Here is a 19,891-nt window from a genome sequence, read left to right on the forward strand (position 1 = left end):
TGGTGTGATTTCCCCCGACCTCTCTCCCCTCCCCATTCCTCAGCATCCTTTCAGCCAGCCGTAGCCCTGCCTGCCTGCCTTCATCTTGCAGATGGCCAACGTGCCGCCGTGTTAGGAAAACTGTGCACAACACATCCCAGCGCCGGGGACGAAGGAAGCTTTTCAGGGACCAGCGGAAGGGGGTGGCGGGTGGAAGAACGATGCTGGGGCCGAGGACTGCTGCCTAGCGGGTCGGCGGCGGGTCCTGCCGGGGCTGCGGCTGCCCCCGCCACCTCTCCCCGGCCCGGGAGCGGGGAGGCTGCCGCGCCGCGCTCGCCGGGAGAGCCGAAGCGCTGCTGGGGCGCTCCGGGGAAGGGATCGTGGCGTTAGGCTGCCTGGGTGACAGCGCAGACGGCAAAAGCAGGCGAGTGAATGGCAAGGCTGGCAGAGAGAAGCCGAGGTGTTTCTGGAGCCGAGATGTCAGTGACTGTCGGCGAAGTCTGCTAAAAGAGAGACCTGTGCGTGCCTGCGTTTCCAGTTCCAGCCGGGGAGGTTGTATTTTAGCCACGATTTAAAGCAGCAGCAGCAGCAGCAGCAACAACAGATTGCTCCCCCCCTCTTGCTCCCTCCCCTTCGACCCCGCTTTAAACCCAAGCAAGCGACTGACCATCCAGACGATGATGCTCTTTGCTGAGCCACCGACAAAGAAAAGGCACGTCACCCATTCCTGAAACCGGGATAACCGGCTGCTTGCAAGCGGGAGATCTCTAGCTGCTGAACTTTTCTGTCCTGTGATGATGCTGTGGTGAGCCTGCTCATCTGAAAGCCATCTCTTCTGGATTTCCGAGCCGGCCAGATTGAAAGAGATTAATGGACTGATCAAACAGCCGTAGCTTTCAGGTCTCTTTGGGGGGGATATATCCCTTCAGCCCCTGTCGCTCGGGTGCTCGTGGTGAGGGGAGCAGGACATCGTTGTATAGGTGGGTTGCTGGCTTGCTCCCGTTCGAGGTGGAAGGCTGTGTTTCTCCTCGCCAGGTCTCCTCTGCAGAGGAGAAGAGGCAGATGAGACTCCAGGACTGCCTCCAGGGCAGAACTTTGTAGCGCTCTCAGCATCCCTCTGCAGTGTGGATGTGAGCCACGGGAGTTGGGGATGTTTGAGGCAGTCTCTGCCAAGTGACACCTAGCAGCTGCTCCGGAGGTTTTTGCGTGGTCTCACGCTCAAGGGCTTTGCCTGTTGTGAAGATGTCCATGGTGTTTCTGTGAAGCTGAGGTATGGCTGCTGGAAGGTTACTGCTGTATGCTGGCCTCTCTTTAGCTCTGTGTGCCCTGGGCATGCTGGCTGTGGCAATCTGCTCTGACCATTGGTACGAAACTGATGCCAGGAAGCACAGAGAGAGGTGCAAGAGCATCACCACTAAGAGAAATGATCCTGGCTTCATTTATAACTCCAACAACAACCTGCCTCTCAGGGCCAGCAGGTCTAGGTTGGACCGCTGGGAAGGGAAACTCCTCTTGGCAAGAAACAGGAGGCAGATCTTTGCTATGAGCGCAGTTGACGAGTGCAACAGACAGTACAACTCGACCAACATGGGGCTCTGGAGGAAATGCCACCGACAAGGATTCGACCAAGAGCTGGAGGAGCTGATTGCCAAAGGTAAGGGCTGTTTTTTACCAAATGAACGTGCCAGGCCCTCCTGAGCTGAGCAGAGGTGGAGCAGAGCCATTTGGGCTCACAGGTGGGAGCTGGCGTCTCTAGCTGAGTACTTCTCCTTGCGATGGGTGAACTGGCCTGGCTGGGCATCGCTTCCTGAAGCACTGCCAAGGCAGTTTCCCACAAGGTCTCTACTGCTGAGGCGTGGGGTTTGGGAGCAAGAAGGCAGTTGGGGTGAGAGCAGACACACCCCAGAATGTCTCTTTCATGTCTCTGTCTCTAAGCTTAATATAGTCTGCCCATCACCATGGTATCAGATTATTTTCCACATACAAATAAAAAGTAATAATAAAGCGGACGTTGGAATTTTTTTTTAATTTTGCTTGACCCTGGTGACTCAGGCAAAGTACATATTATTTTATTGGAGGCTACATATGTCTGTATTTCATCATTCCCTTATCGAATGCCCCGTCAGTCCTGAAATACACCATTTGCAGTGCTCACATGTAGGCTTTTTCTATCCTCAAATGGAGAGTAAACAAAGAGAAATGCTAAAGAGCAGGAGGAAACCCAGCTTGCTGTTTACACTGAGCTATGTTTTGGAATATTTTCAATGTCTACAAAACGTTACAGGAATTTATTAGGAGTGTTAGAAAGGAATCATTTTCTCTTGGGGTGGAGATGCATCTGTTTGCCTGTAGCATTTCTGTGCTGTTTTTTCTTGTCTTTTGGTCCTTCTTCTTCTTTTTTCCCCCAAGGTACCAGTTCAAGGTGATGGTCAGTTTGCCTCAAATGTTTCTTTGATCCGAAGTATAGGAAGGGGAGATACGCATAAAACCCAGCCTAAACATCCTGTCTACAAAAGATGTATGTTTTTGCAGGATGATGAGGGTTTCAGTAAAGGATGACAGCATCTTTGCTAGCCACAGCATGGTTATTCCATACAACAAAATAACATTTCCCTCCCATGGTTCTTCTGTTGCATTCGGATGATTCCCTAGTGGTTTATTTCCATCGCAGTGAAATCATTGCTTCTTATACCGTGCAATCTTTAAGAATACTTGTTTTCTAAGCGTGTTCTGTCCCAAACTCCCTTGATAGCCTGGGTTAATTCCCTCTTCAGACATTGCAAGTGGAATTATTGCTTAAAGCTAATTATTCACGAGGGATATACTCTCACATGTGTTTGCCAATGTATACATTTTGTTCTGTATGTTTTTAAAGTGAGCAGTAGAGGTGAGTAGCATGGTATAGACTTGCACTGAAACAGTACAAACAGGTGGTGTAGCAGGGAACCTAGACCACTAGTTGGGATCCTGTCTGTGTTGCTAGTGACCCTTAATGTCTAGTTGCTATTTAACGACCCCTATGAAATGAATTGGTGGCTTCAGTCCCATTTGTAATGGACAAGTGAACATGTCCAAAGCCTGTCAGCAACCTGGCACCCAGCTGCTGGTTTCAGTGCCGAGGGAGGGATTCCTCTTCTCCGTCTAGGTGAGGGCACGGACGTGCTGGGCTGGCTGCAAAGGGCTGGATCGCTCTGCCACATATGCTTGCTGTGCTCAGGGCATAAACAAAGAAATTCAACTGTGACAGCAGGCGAACATGTCACCAGAACTCACCTTTGGCAAACGGGATTTCAGTTATTAGAGAAGTTTTTCATCTTGAAATGAGTGAGACTCGTTCCTCTTTCACCACCAGCCTTGTCCTCAGGAATGTCCGTTTGTCCTGCCAGAAACTGATGAAATTGCCTGGCACTGGGTTATGTGTAAGGGCAGCTCTGCTAAGTGTTAGCCATAAAGAAAATGTGGCAACTCAAGCTGAGGTGGTTAAATGCCGGAGAAGATAGTCTTCAAAAGATCCTGCTGTAAATTGTGTTCGTGTGTGTGTATGAGAGTGTGTGTGTGTGTAGTGAACTAAGTCTAAATGTACAGCATTCAGCTGGTAGCAAGGGATTCCCGGGCTCAGGTACAGCGTGCGCTTCTGCACACATATTCCTGGACATATGTGTGTGCAGATGGCCAGATAGCCACTTCGCAGAGTCACTGCCCCAATGTCAGAAGTGCAAATTGCGCACGTAAAGGAGGTATGTGCAAGTATTGGTGTGTGACTCCTTGCCTTCTTTAAAGGTTTTTGGTACACATTTAACAAACTTCATTGTACATTGAGAGAAATGTTAAAGGAGGGAGACTCGTCACACTGAATACCAACATTATAGTTCATTTTTGGAGTGAGAATCTACCTATACTGTAACTCTCAGCCATGATGAAGGGTCACACATGTTAGCACTAATGCTATAGAAGCGTGTTGCTTTGGCATCTCCAGATTAAAACATAGAAAAGCAAGTGTAATGGCAATTTGATAAAATAAACTGTTTGACTTGCTCAGAAATAAAACTGGAGATATTATAGGATTGCTTGTCCACTTTATGTTTTGTTAGATCAGAAAGAACTAATGGATTTTACTCTCCCCTTACCAAAAAGTAATGTAAAATACTTGTCTGTTAAAAATCCTTGTATGCTGGAATCACTGAATTAGAAGGAGCCAGCTTCACATGCGTAGTCAACTAGTGTCCCTTTTCCCACCTAAGGCCAGCTACTAGACTGTTTCTTTACGATCCTCAGCTATATGATAAAAGTGGAATAAGTACATTTGCCATTGCTGTCCGACGTTGAGAACAGCTGTGAGTTCAAAATGAGGCAGGTATTCTAGGTTCATCCCGACAGCACCACCTTGCTTTTCTAGTTTTTCTTCCATGGCAGACGCTGGTCTGGAGTTAGAAGTTGCAGGGGTGGGCGCCTGGGCAGAGCATGCCCTGTGCAGGTGTGAAGAGCTGCACATATTCTCTACCTGTTGTAATCAAATACCCTGACTGGGGTACGTATTCCCGCACAGATGAAATCTCTCTCTGTATGAGCTCCAGGGCAAATACCGTATAAAAGAGGAGGTTATTGGTACATAGGCCTTTTACTCTCCTTTTCTGCCAGCCGTTAATTTAATCTAGCACACCTTTTCCGGAACTGGATAAACTAATGCAGGTTCTGGCCCCAAATATTGTGTGTAATGCTATATGTAATTGAATGTAAATGCTATTAAGGGTTGATGGTTTGGTTTGTGGTGGTTTTTTTTTTTAAGCTGGACAGGATCTAAACGATCCGTTTATTTTGAGACAGATCCTACATTTTTCCCTAGGCAAAACTTCCAGTATTGAGAATGGTAGGTTTGTCTATCAAAGGATAACGAAAAATGGTCATTAAGAGCCTAACCAGCTTTGCAAATACCCTGCAGTTATTCTGCTTATGAACTCTGCTGAAATTAATACAAGCTGTAGGCAATGGCTTGTGGCAGGATCAGGCCCTATTGTACTTGGCAGTATTCTGATGCCAGTGGTTTTAAAAAACAGTTCTGTTTCTGAATATGCTGGGTCACTTCTGTAATTCTATTCTGTATTTATTAGTTTTTACTTTCTGGCAAATAAGTCAAAACCTTTATGTTGGATTTTGCTAGAAAAACTGGAGATCTGTTACTTCAGATTTCTTAGGGATAGATACAATAGACACTAATGCATATATAAAACAGTTGGTCCTATTTATATTTCTCCTATTCCTTTTTTTATATTTCCATAGAACCCAGGTGCATATTTCAAAAAATACAATTAGATAAACAGGCAATGAATTAAAACAGATTATCACAAGTAAGCATACTCAGGGAGAGGCAGGCAGGCATGAGACCAAAGGTCTGAAGAATATTCTAAAGCTGTGTCAAAATTAGGCAGTTAATTTGTTCTCTTTGTTATCATGAATGAAAAAAAAATCAAGCCAGAGACAACAGAAATTACAGTCAATAAAGAAATTATTGGAGTTGAACATGCAAACCCAGGGCCCAGTCTTGCTAACTTTTACTCACCTGAATAATCTTTATTCCTGTGAATGGGCTACTTGGACTGAGGGAAAGCACTCTTGTACAGAAGGACCAGTCAAAAAGAAAGAGTTTACAAAGCTGGTCCTCTCATTCTGCTTTCACATTTGATCAAGTCTTTTAGCATCTCGGGACCAGAGTTTCACTCCTGATCCCTAAAGCCTTGCAGAGTCAGGAAACACTGGCTCTGGGTTTGTTCAGCACAATACTCTAAGCTTCTTCCGATTCTCAGGTGTCTGTCCAGTCTCCTCCGTGAATTAAATAGCCCTGCTGCTTAACACCCCCTTGAATATAGCATTCCCTATAGCCTATTAGATCCACTGTTTGCCTGTTTACCACTGAGTTTCCAGCAAAAGCGGCATTCCCTCACCCTACCAAAAAATCCCAGTGAACCAACCACCTCCACCACTAAGCAAGCAGAGAGTTGAAATGCAGGTAAGTGTCCATTTGTGGCCAGGAGAAGGCAGAGTTTATGTCCTGCTTTGGCAACCAGCAGCTCACAACTCCCTGATTACGACTTACAGTGACCCAGAAAAAAACCCGGAAGCCACAGAGTCTGTCTGCATCCTACGGCAACGTTGCTCAGATGCTTTCCTGCAGTAGTTGAGAGGAAAACAAGAAAGGAAAAAAAGGAATTACATCATTTAATTATAAAGGTACAATAAAGTAGATGAAGAAGTTGCACGATAACCAGAGTCTGTTCCATTTAGACAATTACTACTCAGAGGACCTTTCATCTTGCTTTTGGAAGGCTGCCAGTTAAACCTGTCTGGATGGGGCTCTGCTGCCTGCCATTGGAATCCAATTTTATTTAAAAAAAAAAAAATTACAACGACCTTATTATTTCAATGCCCCTTTTACCTTCCTTCTTCCCCCAAGATCCACGGAAGTCATAGTAAATCCTATTTTTAAAACATTTTATTGCGAGTATACTTAGCCCATGCCACCACTGAAAAAAAAAAGGCAAGTAATTCCTGTGCAGCCTACCTCTGCCCCAAATAATATGCAAGATTTCTGGGATGAAAGCGTTCTTTGTTTTGGTTTGTCAGATGCGCAGCACAACTGAGGAAGAAAGGTTTAACAGGACTACTCCAGCCGTCACTAGGGATTATTTACAGACAATCGGAAAAGCCTGAAGAGAGGCTACTTGCAGCCATCTTTAGGAGTAAAAAGATTTATTTTTGTAAAACTACTTGCAATACCTTGCAATGCTGTAGATTTGACTTTTAAAATGCAATGGTTTTGCCAGGTAAATTAGGACAGCCATTTTTTTGCGTATCCTTCGTACATTAAAGAATCCAGATGCTTTGTTTAAAATGTGTACTTGAAATCCCAACCATTTTCCAAATGGACTCATTATAAAAGGGACTTTACTGAAGTCTTGATTCTGATCCTAGTGAAGTCAATAGTAAATGTTTTATTGAACGTGGTGATGCAGCAAGTTCAGGCCTTTAGTGTTTCCTTTGAGGTTAAAATTGTCCCTGGATAGAAAGGCCAACACAAGGTCTGTGCTCCCTTCTGTCACAGCAGAGTTCTGCTGGAGGGATCCAGTGAAATTTAAGCAGTAGACAGCCTTTGAGTTGAATCTTAGGCTACCCAGGTATTTAGCCTTCATCATTTTCGATGCTGTAATTATTCTTAGTCTATCGATGTAGATGGGAAGTCAAACAACTGCATGTTTCTAAGATACGGCAAAGACATCCTCTTGTTCAGAGATTTTCTAAAATCATTTAATGGATGAAATCACTGGTGTTTCATGCATGTACGTTCCAGGAGGATTTGGCTCATCATATTTTAAATAAGCAATTTTAATATTTTAATTGCATCAAACTTAAATAGCAATTCATTAAAAAGTATCTTTACCACAAATAATGAGAACCTGACACGTTCCTCTGACACATCTGAGATAATTAGTTTGATAATATATATCTGCTAAAAATACTGAGAACATATATGTAATTTAACAGAGCTGCAACTGTTTTTAATCATGCTGTTTTAAAGGGCAAATTTCAATCAAGCTGTTGGCTTTCAAGCAAAATTGCCGGTGAAGACAAATGGCAATTTTGCCTGAGTAAAAATGACGGGATCATGCCCTTCTCAAGAGAAACTGATATTTGCAGAGCTGCCTGCAGGACTGCATGCTTAATTCCTGTTCATTTAATTGAGTACCCAAATCCTTTTGAGAAGTCTCAGCATTTTTATCCTTTCTGCCTATTGCTTAAAAACTTTTTAAAAAAGTGTGGAGGAAAGATTTAATATGAGTGCAGATGTGTTCTGTTTACTGTAAAAATAAAAATACAAAAGATTATTTTACTTAAATAGAGGTGAAACGATCTGAACTATTTTGTCATCTCCAGCAATAAAAATCCATATTAATATTGCTTCTTCTCATTGAAAAAGTCTTTCTGTGCACTCAGAATAACTTCAAGAGTGGAATGAGTTCATTAACTATTGCAGAGCCAGTAAAAGAGGAAGAAGACTTTATGTTTTGTAGGTTCTGCAAAAATAATGACAATCATTTATAATGTAAGTTACTTAATGGCTCATTGCTAACAAAGTGTTGCTGGAACCCTTGAGTACATATCCACCTCTTTAAGAGGAAAGGAAAGAAATGAGATGGTGTTTCTTAGTTTTTAAGGAATTAATAAATAAAGAATGTGGATTCCGGAATCCAAGTGCCCTTAACAGACCATTCAGAATAGAATCCACTTAAAAGAAAAGAATATAAACTAACATATTTTCTCTGCAGGAGAGAAATCAGACTATAAAATGGAAATTTCCCCATTTTCTTTCTCATAAAGCCTAATTCTTCCACAAATAAATATTCAGAACTGCCCAGCTGAGCCTGCTGAAATCATAATCCTTTGTAGATAACTACCAAAATAGATGGAAGAAAGGTAGTACTGCAGTTAGGGCAGGGCTTACAAAGCCAGAATTCATTCCAAGCTCTGCCATAGTCTTTCTTCATGACCTGAGGCAAGTGACTTAGTCTCTCGTACCTCAGCTCAGTAGCAGGATAATAGGGGTTTCGTTCATTATTATTAATACCAGTTAGAGTTCTACCATAGGATTTATGAGCCTTAATCATGGATCAGAAATCATGGATCAGAAAAATGTCCCCGTCCTCTTGACATGTTGCTGCACTTTAAATATTGGCGAGTAATGCAGCCTTATGAGAGAGTACAGGGAGACGGTAAGGTAATTATGATGTTCAGTGTGACCAGTAGTGGTTTTAAAACACCAGCAGGCTAACCACATTTCTGTAAGCACTACGAAATGTGGGATTCCTAGAAGAGTTGTAAAGAAGGATAATGAATAAGAGGTGCAGATGTTTACAAGATGGTCTTCCAAAGATTGAGGGATGGTACCAGAAAAATCATGGGTCATGTCTGCTTGAAAATTAATAAGTAGGTGATGAGGATTGACCTCTTCGGTTGACCGTAGGAAGAAGTTGACATTTCCTTAATGAAGACAAGTAGATTACACTAATGAGACAGATATTGGGACAGCAGTCTACAGCTGCTAAGAGAAATGACGTGGTCAGAGTCATGTGTCAGGAAAATTATATTTCTAGTAGCATCCTGAATGGGTACATGGAGGGAAAGATCACATTTGTAAAGGTCAGAAAAAGAAATATTGTAGTAATAAAGGCATGAGATAATGAGTGCCTGGATGGAGAAAGAATATGCAAACCTTAGACATCCCTTGGATCTATGGTCATAGTGAGAGACATGAGATGAAGATGTTGCTCCAGTTGTTGACCAGAACAACAAGGAAAGTAACAGTGTTGGCTGTGATGCTCAAGAGGGGAATTACTGAAGAGAGCATAAAGTAAAGAAGGGAGAGGAACATTAGGAACTCTGTTTTAGCTACGATAAGCTCAGTTTGATATCTGTATGTCTATGAGGGAGTATTAGAGACACTGTGGGTACGGACCTAGGGAGACAAGTTTGTGTTAGAGGAGTGAATCTGAAAATTGCTGCATGGAGATGATAGTGGAATCTGTGTTTGTGATAGAAATTACCAAGGAGTAAAATACAGAAAGAGAAAAGCCCCATGAACTTCTGGCAGAGCTGGGAGAAGAAAAGTGTCTTCTGGAGGACACGCAAAAGGAGCAGATTCAAAGGTGGTGCAAGAGAAGTGAGTAATGTCATGGTAGCTGAAGAAAGACACCATTTCAGGTTAAAACAGCACAGGAGACTACTGAAGGTAGCCGACATGATGCAGCAGATGAGAACAGAGTATTCAGACTATGCTGAAATTTGCCCAGTACATTAAGTAGAGACTTTGGCAGCAGCAGTTGCAAGGGAGAGGAAGCTGCACTGAACTGGTGGGGGGGAATCCAGGCGGCGTTTGTACCCGGCGTATTCAGAGAGGTTGGTGATGAAAGGGAGGAGAGAAAAAGACACGGTATTTAGAGAGGAAAATAAATGTTTTAAGATGAAAGAATGTTTTAAGATGAGAATATTTTAAGAGGAAAGAGATTGAACGGTACTTGTGTTATGAGAGTAAAGAGACAGAGGGGCGTGAGAGGTCAAGGACAAGAACGGCCATAAGGAAAGTCAGGAGATAGGATAAGACTGGCTTAGTGGCAAATAAAAGAAATGAAGGAAGAGAGCTGCATAGGAGTTTTTTCATCTGTGGGAGAGAAGAATGAGGAAGGAGGAGTAGGAGGGGAAGAGGAAACACGGAAAAGCTACTGGAAGAGGAAGATCATAGTTTGTCGTTTTTCTCATGGAAGAACTGGGTGAAATCCTGCGTAACAGCTAAAGCGGGGGCTGGAGGAGGTGGGAGGGTCTGAGGACTGAGCCAAATGTGGCAAAGAGGTGACTATGACTGTGAGTCTGAGATTTAACTGAGCTGAGCTGGAGTAGTAAGTCTAGGAAACGAGCAGAACTGAATGGGGGAACAGTGCATTCATAGTGGAGAAAGTTAGCCGGGCAGCGGGGTTCCCATTAGAGATGCTCTGCTGTGTGAGACATAGCGAAGACCAACTGGTATGGGTCAGCTGGGATTTGGGATAGCGGGGCAGGATTAGATAGGCCAATGCAGGGCAAAAGGTCTGTGAATGAAAGAATGCAGCATGGATAACATCAGCATGTGGAGAAAGGAAAGAAATGATAGAGAGAGTGATAAAAGACTGAGAGCAGGCAAGAAGTCCTTAATACTGATGATCTGAGGTGACAGAAAGGCCAAGCAAGCTTAGCGTGAAGGTGGTGGATGATGGTTGTTGCAGAAAGAGTCCAGGGGTTGGTCCAAGTGGTGGAGCAGGAGGATGTGGGGGAGAGCGCAGGGCCCAGTATGAAGCCCTGTCTTTTCGGTGACTGACAGGATCAAACAGGGTTGTAGACTGAACGGAGGAGACACTAAAACATAAAGCTTAAGGGGCAGAGAGGTCACTACCACTGACTCTCTTCTATAATTTGCCTTGCCTTCATGCTGCGAGTTCATCCTGTGTAACCTTACAGAGGTGTCAGCATGGTTCTCCCCAGCAGAAGTCAGCAAGTTTGTCCAATGCTTGGCATAACCGTGCTCCAGTCTCAGATTGAACCTCCCGTGCAGCTAAACAAATATCAACTACAAATTCAGGATATTTTCCACAAAGTGGGGGGGACAGAGAAAGGTATTTACAGAGCTGAGGGGCTTTTAGGGAAAAGGTCTTTTCAGTCTGTTGTACCCCCATCCCCGTACTTCTGCACTTAAAGCGCTGCAGTCTCTCAAATAAATGTCAGGCCAGCTAGGGGAATCTTGGGTCAGAAGTAACTGCTCAGACCCCGTGGCAATCTGGCACATGCCAGGTACCGCTCTGCTGGGCTCACGGTCAGATTCCTCCTTACTGAGTGGCCTTCTATTGTCTGTGCCCACTTCTGTTTCTGACTCCAGTGAAGATGTAACCTTGGAACAAGCTGCAGTAGCCTAATGTGCTTTGGGGGTGCCAGAGAAGCTGGAAAACCGCCACTCACACCCCCTTAAAGCAGAGCTGAGAGGATCTTCCCAGTGTCTCCACCTGCTTTTTCCAGCAGCTGTACTTCAGTCGTCCCTGGGGGGACTCTGCACTCAGTGTTGAGAAGGAAACTATATGCCCCGAGCTGGGTGATTATTGGCATCTCTTGTCAGATGACAGGGAATGTGCTCAGGCTCTGAAACCCCTTCATCCCCCTGTGCCACCTCTGTTCAGTGTAAGTAAGTGTCTGACCTACCCGTTCAAAAGTGCCCTGTAATTCTTTTGTTTCTTACCATAAGCACGCAAGCTGAAACACCGTAAAGGAACAGAGGTTCCAGGGTGTCCCATGTATACGGCAAAGTGGCTCCCATTAAGATATCCCACCAGATTGATTGAAAGTCACTGAGAATCTCTTGTCGCAGCCCTTATTTAATTCTGAGACCTTTTGTTGGTTTTGAGTTTTAACAGCAGACATTGCAAAAGAAGCTTCCTAAATGTATTTCTAGACTTTCTAATAGGATGAAACAGTTACACTAATTTTATCGGGTAACAGAAGCTATTTGAAAAGATCTTTCTGCTTAAATATGAATGTATGATGCTTGTCTCTGTGTCTCCATTAATCAATACATATCTTTGAATATGCAAAAGAGCCTTTGCAATGTAGATACTTTTGCTTTCTGCCCAGTGGTCATTTAATGACATAAATATTATAACAGAAACGAAAAAAAAAGAAACAAAAGCATTTTTCAGTCAGATGTTAAAGGTGTAAATTAAGGTCACTAGCCTGACTTTGAAGGGGTGATGCTGATTTATGATCCAACTGCATTGCTTTGTCTTAGGTACTTAGGTGGTTCCCGTTGAGACAGTATCTGAATACTGTACCTCTTGATCTTCAACCATAAAGGACTTCTGAAGAGTGGAATTATCCCTGTTTTCCACAGAGGGCAGTTGCCCAACAATGCAAACATCCTGCAGGACAAAAGTTCACATTGGAAAGAAATTTCTCATTGTTAGTCCCTAACTGCATGAGCCGGTGTTTTGTGTTAAATTTCATCCCTCTTCTATTCACCAGTCCTCAAGATTACCCAGTTCTGCTCATATGACATTCCATAATGGTTAAAGAGAGAGGGAGGAATGTTACACTGATCAGGGAGACAAAAGAGCCAGCTAACAGGAACAGGGGAAATGGAAAAACTCAAATAGCCTAATGGGCTCAAATTGGGAAGTTGGATAATTTCCATCTCAGACTTCTGAAAGATGTGGTATGTGACACTGCAAGTCCAGTAAAAAGGATTTTCAATAAATCTGTCTAATTAGGATGGTACATTAGGAATGAAAAGTAGCAAATCTATATTTAAAGAAAGGAGAAGAAGTTGTCTGGGCCACAGCGGACCTTTTAGTTTGATCATAATAATACCAAGCAGAGCTTAAAGTAAGTTCTAAAGGAAAGATTAATTAAATGCATGGAGGGAAATGAAATAAACATGCAACGTATGTTTTTCTATTTGAAGTGCCAAACTACCCTGATATATTTTGCTAGGAAGATAAGTGGGTTTCGAGACAAGGAGATGCCTTAGACCTAAGTTACCGGCATTTTGGTAAAGGATTTTATATTCTGCCCCTAAGGAAACAGTTTGTTACAATGTTAAGGTAGTTAGTACACAATTTACAGTGTGTTTAAGGAACTGACCAAAAGAAAGCAACAAGTGCTGAGAGAGGGAGTATCAAGATGAAGGTCAACAGTAGAGTTCCTGAAGTAGGGGACCAACCTTATTTAATAATGTCGTTAATGATATTGGAGCAGGGTCTGTAAGGGGAGGTGATAGCTCTCATTGGGCTGGGCACAAAGGAGTGAACTTAAGACATTTGCTGCTGCCACAAGAATAAGATGTTGCCAAGAGAATGAAGATCTGGAATATTATATACGAAGAACTGGGTAATATTGAGGACTGGGTGCTAGGAAAGATGTGAAATTTCTTTCAGTGTGAACTTTTGGTCCTGGAGGATGTGTTTACGTTGTTGGGCAAATACCCTCTGTGTTGCACACTGGAATTCTGGTCCCGCAGACATCCTGGCTATGAGGAGATTTGGGCTCAGATGGCTTCCTCCCTGCCCAGGTACCGCAACGGGTTTCCTTTCAGGGTGGGAAAGCTGCATACCTGAATCTCACCCAACGTGCAGTTGGGATGTGACCACAGAGCACACCTCAGTGGGGACAAGGGGTTTATTAAGGTGCACCTATCTCGAAGTGCAGACAGAGAGTGGTGGAGCCATGGCCAGGAGAAAGGCGGATGTGATTGAAGAACAGAGCTGGCCAGATATTTCAAGCAGAGAAATGTTAAAGTCGTGGGCAAGGTGTTAATCAAGCCTTCTCTGTTACAATCTTTGCTATTCTTGTCAACCACCTCTGAGAAAGACGAATTCAAAGCAGGTCCGGAGTGGGGTTACTAGTGTGAGGAGAGGAATGGAAAATCTATTTTACAAATATAATTGTTATCCAGAAGAAATGGGGTTAAACACAGGAGAGGGGGAAGATGTGTTTAAGCTAAGGACAACGTTAGCAGGGAAAACAATGTGTATGAGGGCTATGAATATATGTAGGCTGGAAGCTGTGCTGAAGTGGGGCTCTGGAAGGAGTCATGAGGCCACAGCACTTCTAACAGGTTTTAAGGATGAAGATGGATATATTTAGGAAGAGGGATTCTATGATATACTTGCCTGCTATGCAAGAAAAATTAACACGGTCCTTTCTAGTGCTGTGTCCTTGTGAAACATGCCATAGGACTGTGAAGGATTAATTTATTATGACTATTAATTCCTCTTTTTTTCCCCAAGGAAGAGCATATTCAGCTCTGTATCAAGCAGGACCTGATGGAAGGAGTGTTTGTCACTGGGCTGCCTGATACCAGCCATGGGTGTCTGGTGAGAGGGAAGGGACCTAAGACAAATCCAGCTGCACCATCCCAGCTGCTTTGTCTCTTTCGCCTAGATCTGAGCTGCACTTTGTTTCCTTCCTGTGACACCCCACACATCCAGGAAGGACTGGGGATGAGGACTGCGTGCACTTAATGCACATTTTACATAGCGTTCCTTTAGATAATGCAGTTAATAGGGTCTTTGTTTCCCGTCTCTCTCGTCTGCTTTCATTTCATATTGCCTTAGCTCAATGACAGCAAAGGCCTGTTAGATTTTCAGCCATTTGTATTCATAAGCCAGGATAATGCAGAGCCTTCAACTTCTTCATTAAAATAGTTTATATAAAATAAAAGAGAATTTCCGTACTATATTTAAACATTCGGGATGGCTGGCAGCAGTGGAATTAAACTCTTATTTGCACATATTTAAATTACCATGTGTATTTCAGTTCACAAAATGTTCAGCCATTTGGCTGGTGATGCTGTGTGAGTTTCCTTATAGTGGGAAGGATTTTGCCACAGGATCCACCAGCTTATGAGGGCTAAAGGCACCCAGTCCTGGGCTTTGTTCACCTGTGTGTGCAGCAGCAGACCACGATTCTCACAAAAGTTTTGGGGAAAGGTCTTACAGGGAACAGAAAGGCTCCACAGCACTAAAGGTAGGAAAGCATCATCTGGGATAGCCTTTTGGGCTATAGTTCAGCTCCCAGAAAAGGTGGAAGTAGGGCTCCATCAATCAGTATGGAGCAAGACAAGCTGTGATTCTCCGCCTGTCTGGATGTTTGGGGAACCTTGCCCAAGACTCCGAGTAGCAAAGCTGCATTCTGCGTTTCTGGAAGAAACCGTTACCCAGCTCTGTGCCTGAGTACCTGGAGAAGGAGGGTTGTGTCTAAGGTGGATCAGAGAAGGAATTTTTGTTTTCTACTTTTGTTGAGGAATGACCACAGCCTTATGAAGAGCAGCCCCCGTTCTGTTCCCGGTGAACTGGAAAGGGTGGTGGCGGAGACCGGGCGAGGGAGACTGGAGGTTGTTGGTGTTGCCTCTATGGGCATGTCACATACGTGGGAGCAGCTGGATGTGAGGTCCTCTCCCTGTGCACTGAGCTGTGTGAATGCGAGACGGCTGCTTTTTAGGAGCTGTATATCTGTGGCAGAGGGGTGCTATGCTAAGCCACTATATGCTGCTGAGGGTTTGGAACAAGGGCAGAGATGCATGGTTTTCTGTGCTCATTTACGTGGACTTGAGCCATCTGTCCTTTTTCTATGAAATAATCTTTCATATCAAAGAGGAAAGAGGAATCCTTTCTACCTGGCATCCTGAGGAGCCTCCAGTTTCCAAATGCTATTCCTCATGATTCATTGATCCTGGTGGGAAACTGGGAGAGGTAGCCACAGACACCTAGAGGTGGCATCAGCTTTGTGGGGCCGGGAGCATGACAACAATGTCTCACACTGACCACTCCATAAGGTCCCCTGTTTCCCAGTGATGAAGTGGCTGCAGAATGGGCTTGCGCAGCATCTTGGCCTCGGGACTTGGAAACTTCTGTTTGGGGAAAGCATGGGGACTTGTTTCAAATCTGCGAAGGAGGTTTCATGGGAAAAAGTGGGGCAACTTGTTTAAGTGCCTTCGAGGGCAGGAGGGAGAGACTACTTGAATGGTTGGAGGGAGGAGAGGTGTATGTCAGTGTAAGGTGTGGCCTCACACTGACACCGATGGCACTACAGGGATGGCTTCTGCCTTCCCCCCAGCCTTTCCCTCTTATCCCTGCAGTTAGGAACCCTTTCCTGTCCTTACTGGTGTCCCCCACACTCTGTGCCACACCAGAACTGGTGGCACACCTTTCCCCCTCTTGTTCATCAGTTACTGTTAGCATCCCGCCTGTGACACAGCAACTAATTGCATTGTCAATGCCTTCAAATGAAGAAGAAGCAGCAGGAGCAGATGAACTGTTCAGCACCAGTCTTCTTTTCCTGTGCTTGTCTCTAAGAATACAAGTACAAAGAGGGAGGAAGGTGAAAGAAGCAGGATTTCTCTTAGCAGAAAGTTGCCTGCAGTGCTGAGGCATGGGCAAGTCTTCAGGCCCAAGCTCTGCTTCGCCTGCTGCCGGCCTTGCTTCAAACCAAGAGGTCATGGCGTCCATTTGGTAGTGTTGCTGTACTTCAGCCAGGGTGTAGTTTTTGGCTGGCGGCATTAGGATGACTGGAAGGACATGTCTTCTTTAAAGATTTTCCTCCCTTTGAATGTAGTTCGTGGCATTTTGGGAGTTCTTGGACCTGCATTTTGAGGTGACCTGCCCTTGATTGCTGTGGTGGGATGGTACAATTGTATCTGCCACCTAGAAAATTAAGTTGTTTGAATGTTCATCTTGGGCACATGAGTTAGGCACTCAAATACCTCATCTGGGGACTAAGACTTTTCAGGCTGCTTGTGATAATGTTTCAGTGCTTCTCTTTAGTGTCCATGTTTTGAAAGGAGATCCAACTGTCCAGCTCTCGGAGGGCAGAAATTACCCCATTTCTATCCATTCTGGTGGCAATTTACACCAGGGTAGGACTTTGTCCTAACATTTAAGGATCAGATCCGACCACTTCTCCGTTCATTTTAACACTTTCTTTCCAGGGTTTCGGTCTGTGCTAAAATGCCAGTTTGACCTGCACCCCCTCCTCCAGAGCAGGAGCATATCATTCTGCATGGCGTTGGAAGAGGCCACAGAAACTTCCTGGTAGATTTGGTGGAGCCTAGTTGGTGAATGGGTGGGAGTCCTTGAGCTTGTCTCATGCATCTTGGACCCCATTGATGTGACAGTGTATTAACCAAGGCCATCAGGGGCTGCACGCTGGGCTGCCTATACGGTGCAATTTCACAGCCGTAGCATTTATCACAGAATCTACCCCTTAAGGCAGGCCAGTGCTCCTGAGTTTAAGCTTTCATTTGAGAAAGTTTTGCTATTCATCACGGCTATGACAATGACCTTCAAAGTTGACACCGCAGTTTAGGCATCTGGTGCACAGATACTTGAACCAGAAGGTAGAGGGCACATGTAAAAAACCTGGATGTGGATGGATGAAATAGGTCAGGATTCCTCTCTATAGTCATTAACAATTTCTTTTACCATCAGGCTGTTCCTTTTCAAAGGCTAATATCAATTATTTTTCCTTTGTTTCTAAGGGCCTGGGAGCTGAGAAGTGACTCCTCTGACATTTCAGTATATTGCTGTAAAGAATATGGAGAAAGTTTTCACATGAAACATATAAGAGCCAGTTTACCCATCACAGATGCCAACCTGGTTTCAAAGGATTTAAGAAGGCATATTGTGTGCTATGCTGTTTGGTTGATATTCTTCTATTGATGTATTGTCTTCGTAGCTTTTTCATCTGCTAATTGATGTATGGCTGTATACACTGGTCTTTCAGCTGTGTTCGAGTTTTATGTTAGACATAGCACTTTGTTTATTCATGATTGTTATGGTCCTATTTAAAGGTTTAGGAAGGTAAGACAGAGGTATGTTTGTAGCTCTCACGGCTTTAGAGATAACTTTATTGAAATGAACCAAGGGAAAGCAGAGATGCAGTGAGTACCTGAGCACTCAGGCAGCCTGAAAAAAATGACTCGGCAAGGTGATCACTGGAGCCTGCTGTTCATCTCACTGGAGCATCACGTTTCAAGCCAGAAGGTGACAATTGTACTTCAGCGACGAAGGGGAGGTCAGTGTGGGAATGAAACCACTGGGACTGAAAGCTTGGAGCTGTGGAGAAAAGAAAATGGAGGCAAAATTAGAGGAGACTTACACAAAGAGTGAAGGGGAAGAGAGGAGGAGAACGGAAGCACCGGTGAGCAGAGACAGCAGTGGCTAGAAGGGGAGGAGGTCTTTTGTTGAGTATGAAGGCCAGGATTTGGCCTTGAACAAATATTGAAATGATAGCAGGTACATAAAGACCGTGTTTCCCCTTTGACTGTTAGCAAACTGTTGTACTGACAGCATGTTTGTGGAAGGTGTGGGGGGACCCTGAACTCCAATCCTGCCTGTGAACCAGACTCGCTGTAAGATTTTTCTGCCAAAGATGCATTTGGGTCCTCACTGTAGTATGGGCAGGACAAGGACAAATCTGTGGCCAACCTCGTGAATCTGGAAAGGGTAATTTCACCTAAGTTGCCACTTATGCCCGTGTGGAGCTGCCCTGGGGGCAAGTCTTCCAGCAGAGCACTTTTGATCGAGTTTTCCTCCAGAAACTGAAGAAGGAGCCAGAGTCCTTTGGAAAGCCCTGCATATAAATATCTTGTTTAGTTAGTCTAATAAAGGTATTACTAACAGTGCTGCTTGGAGGATTTATTGGGGGATTTCACTAAGACAGTGTTAGCAGTGGAATTATAGTCATTCTCTGGTAAGACCTTGTCAATGCGAGAGAAAATAACGTTGATCCAATCAGAGATATTTTACAGGATCAATGTAATATTCCTTTGCATAATCACAACTGAAGGATTATGGGCCTGTGCTGGGAGTGACGCAGGATCACTTGACAGATCACAGCTTCATTTGTTCTCATTGTTTTAACTGGTGAAGTACAGGCAGCTTTTAGAAGTGTGCATATACACCCCTGTATTTTAAATAAATCAGGGGTCCTTCAAGCCACAGGCATTATTTTCAGGCTATTGCTTTTAAACAATATTTTGGGCTACATACATTTTTCATAGCTGAGCCATACTGAAGCATCTTGCTATGACCTTGAGACAATTCCCTCTGCAATCCAGGAAGCCAATGTACATGAAATGGGAGAGGAGGCCCCGAGGCAGGCAGGGAAGAGGAGAAGACAAATCAATATACAGCACGAGACTTATAGCCCAAACATCATAAGGGACCCTGAATAAGTGTGCGTAATTGAGCTTTTGGATAACGCAGCAATTCCTCCAAGGGGATACGAGTGTTGCAGATGACAGTGAATTCAGGAGGCTCAAGAGTGTGCTGTGGTATGCTGAGAATAATTTATAATAAAGCAAGACCTCCTCATTGATTACGCTACTATCTTTGCATTTTTCAAGATCCCAGTACTGCTCTATTGCTTTGATGACAGCTTTGTCACTCATTGTGGAGGCCCTAAATCCCTCTACTGGCTGCACTTACCTAGATATTCCCCCGGCTTTAGTGAGGCTTCTTCCGCCGAGGAAGAGGAGCAGTATGTTTGATGGCTTCACCACATTTGACTGACTGGTTCCATTGGATTTGCGTGTACATCTCAGTGAACGATGGAAAGGGAAAACGGTGGCTGAGGCACAGAGCAATGGCTCGGCTCACTGATAATATCAAGGGCCATTCAAACTCCAATCTTGTGGTTTCAGATGACTTCAACTGCAGGGCTGCAAAAGTTATTTGGGAAAGAAAAAACAGCTATTACAAGTGACATTTAAAATTAGATGGGACACAGCTCTCGTGAAAATACAGCAGGGATCGGCCTGTTTCCATCAGGGGCAAGGACAGATAACTGAACA

General features: G+C 44.2%; 1 protein-coding gene across 2 annotated transcripts in view; it reads left to right on the top strand.

The window, feature by feature from the left end:
- TMEM178B (transmembrane protein 178B) overlaps positions 1 to 19,891 on the top strand; it is a 232,532-nt gene that overhangs the window by 483 nt on the left and 212,158 nt on the right. Inside the window, exon 2 of one of the 2 annotated variants that reach the window (XM_076340235.1) lies at positions 44 to 1,633. In XM_076340235.1, the coding sequence (XP_076196350.1) occupies positions 1,252 to 1,633 (382 nt within the window). In that variant the 5' untranslated portion in view covers positions 44 to 1,251. Of the gene's footprint in view, positions 1 to 3; positions 1,634 to 19,891 lie in introns of those variants that run through there. The other variant, XM_076340227.1, reaches the window with a different exon arrangement.

The sequence above is a fragment of the Aptenodytes patagonicus genome, chromosome 1 (assembly GCF_965638725.1).
Source record: "Aptenodytes patagonicus chromosome 1, bAptPat1.pri.cur, whole genome shotgun sequence".
Lineage (NCBI taxonomy): Eukaryota > Metazoa > Chordata > Aves > Sphenisciformes > Spheniscidae > Aptenodytes > Aptenodytes patagonicus.